This window comes from Melampsora larici-populina (genome assembly GCF_000204055.1).
Source record: "Melampsora larici-populina 98AG31 unplaced genomic scaffold MELLAscaffold_331, whole genome shotgun sequence".
In the NCBI taxonomy this organism is placed as follows: Eukaryota; Fungi; Basidiomycota; class Pucciniomycetes; order Pucciniales; family Melampsoraceae; genus Melampsora; species Melampsora laricis-populina.
In genome coordinates, this window is record NW_006769069.1 from 2,681 (window position 1) to 5,342 (window position 2,662).

The following is a 2,662-nucleotide window of genomic DNA, read 5'->3' on the forward strand; positions in this document are numbered from 1 at the left end:
GTCGCTGTATGGCGTGATAACAGACTGCTTAAGATACGGGATCCTTCGGGGGTATCGGAGATGGATTCTCGACCATTACCGTTGTATCCATCGATAGCAAACTGGATAGAGCTCGCAATAGTCCAGATGCAGATTTACACGGAAGAAAGTCATGTCAACGGAAAAATCATATGACCTCGGCATGGTAAAAGCTGACTTTCCACGACATTGTCCACCCGGCAAACATTTCGCGGACCGAATCACTCAGATGTATCACTAAGTCCTCTACAACTTGTTCTTCACCTCCAACTGAAGACGGTTGTCCCATCGGCGATGTCTCCATTACGGTCGTAGTTTTTCGTTTCTTAAGCCGAAATTCGTGAGGTCCATCCGTCTCGTACTCATTCTCCTCTGGGTCACAACGCGGGTCAGTTAATGTGTGTTCGTAATTCAGCTCCGTTTCAACAAGGTCGGCAGGATTATCGGACCTCAGAAACTCAGCAAAACCTTCAAATGTACCGTCGGTCTGCAAGGTTGATACAAAGAAAGTGAAAAATGAGAGCAGAGTCCCCGAGAGCGGTCAGGTGTTCAAGTGTATATTGCATCATTTGGAATTTGACTCCCGACTCACTGTCACCGTACGAGTCTCGACTTGAGGTTTCATTGTTTTAGGTCGATTCATCTTGTATATATACGGAGCACCTTATGAGAGATGGAAGCGATGTCATATATGTAGACTTCAAGCTCACGATGGACTCAAGCTGAAGTTCGCCTCCCACAAATTTTGTCTGAACAAGTACGGTGAAACCTCTCTACACGGATATGTGCCCCTCGGTACAAAGATGGTCCTATGGGTGTAGAGGGGTTATGTCTGTACTGAGGCACGCTTTGATTTCAATTCCTTTGATAAATACACAGTTTACACTGCATGCAAATTAAGACACCCACTATGTGTCAGCTATGCTACATGATAGCTGTTGAGATTTACGCAATGCCAACACACTTTAAAGAGACAAACACAATCCACCTCAACATCAGCTGGTATTTTAAGAGCAAAAATCAATAGTGTTGCTGACTTCTCCCAAGCAGACTCATCCCTGAAGTAGTGACATTTCTCTTCATCTACAACCACACATCAGTATTACCACACAGCAGACTGGAAGTGGCCAACTCTGTTTTTCATCAGCCAATAAGAGGCTGCCACTTTGATAGTTTTTCATATGTTTTCAGAAGATTCAGATAGGCTTCTCACACTACAGGTATACAACTTTTGAAAACAAAAGAGCAGTTGTAACATGAAATCACATCAAAAACATGAAGTCAGTTTAACTTTCATGAAGCTTGTCCAAATTTGCCCATGAAATTTGGCTCCCTGTCTGTTTATCCATTGCACGTTGATGTGCACATACATAGAGTTGTTGTAGAAGCTTGATACCAACTTGAAACAGTTTCAGATCCAAGATATGAAATGCTTTTGTCAGATTCCTCAGACAGTGAGAAGCTTCAAAATCAAGGTCTGATCTTGTTTGATCAAACCTTTCACACAACCAATGTGCCCCAAGCACACATCCCCTTATCCCATTGTTTCAGATCCAATACCAGCATAGAGTAAGTTCCCCGCAGAGAAATTGGTTTCATTGAATGCATCAAATAATCAAAAGTGCTGATTTAATGCTGATTGAATGCATTTTCAATCATTTCTTGCTCTAAATGTAATCAATTTTCCCATGTGAAAATTCCTTCATGTTGGCAGCTAGAAGACCTCCAATGCCCCATCATCCAGATAAACTTAAACAACATGCCTTTGATTCCAATTGGAGCTGTCTATTGCCTGTTTTTCATTTTCACTTCACTTTAGGCATGCCGGATTTTATTTGTCTGCTCTCAAAATTTGATGAGATATGTTTGCACTAAACTGCATAGACAACAGTAGACAGATTCTTCTTTTCTATTCGCACAAGTCTGAGACCTTCCTAACACATCATGATCTGGTAGATTCTCACCAGTAATGTTGCAAAAAGCGAGTAAGGACCAGGCCAATGATCAACCACAGATCATAACAGTGCAAAGTGTGCAAATCCTGCTCTGTGCCAAAAAAGTGAGAACAAACCATCTCACTACGCTGTGCAAAGCACTGTGAAGAAGAATTATGATCCACCAGCCATGCATATTTGTACAGAGTAGGTCAGTGAGAGTACAGTTGACTGTGTTTCAAGATGGAGGGCAGCAGGATTGATTTCACAAATTAAGGATCAATGTAATAGAAAAGGAATTGTAAAAAAAGGCAAAGAGGAAAATGATAGACATTGCACAAAGCAAAGAGATTGTAGTATAAAGATAGAAGAAGAAAAAGAAGATGGACAACTAAAAGAAAAAGAAACTTCACAATTGAGTTTAGGAACAAAAACCAGAGCATATCATAAATAAAAAGTGTCTATTTATGAGTTCCCTTTATACTCTTACCTTTGATCAGCTTTGCAACTGAAGCAATTGTTTCTCCAAGTTCACCAGTTGGGACAAAGTTCTGCTTAAGCCATTGGCATACTCCAACAGGCCTCTCAATTGTCCTGGACGAAAGTTTGCCTCACTTGTTTACCAATTTGCCAGGAAGGCAGTCCTATCACCAAAAAAAACTGTGATCTTATGATGCTACAAGCTGACCTTCCACAACAGGCTCCACCCT

General features: G+C 41.2%; 1 protein-coding gene across 1 annotated transcript in view; it reads right to left on the bottom strand.

The window, feature by feature from the left end:
• Positions 1-661, bottom strand: part of MELLADRAFT_114660 (uncharacterized protein) — a gene marked incomplete at both ends in the record, with an annotated part of 2,142 nt that extends 1,481 nt beyond the window's left edge. Inside the window, 3 exons of the mRNA XM_007419654.1 lie at positions 26-101; positions 197-505; positions 611-661. Coding sequence (XP_007419716.1) covers positions 26-101; positions 197-505; positions 611-661 — 436 coding nt within the window. The remainder of the gene's footprint in view (positions 1-25; positions 102-196; positions 506-610) is intronic.
• Positions 662-2,662: the final 2,001 nt, after the last annotated feature.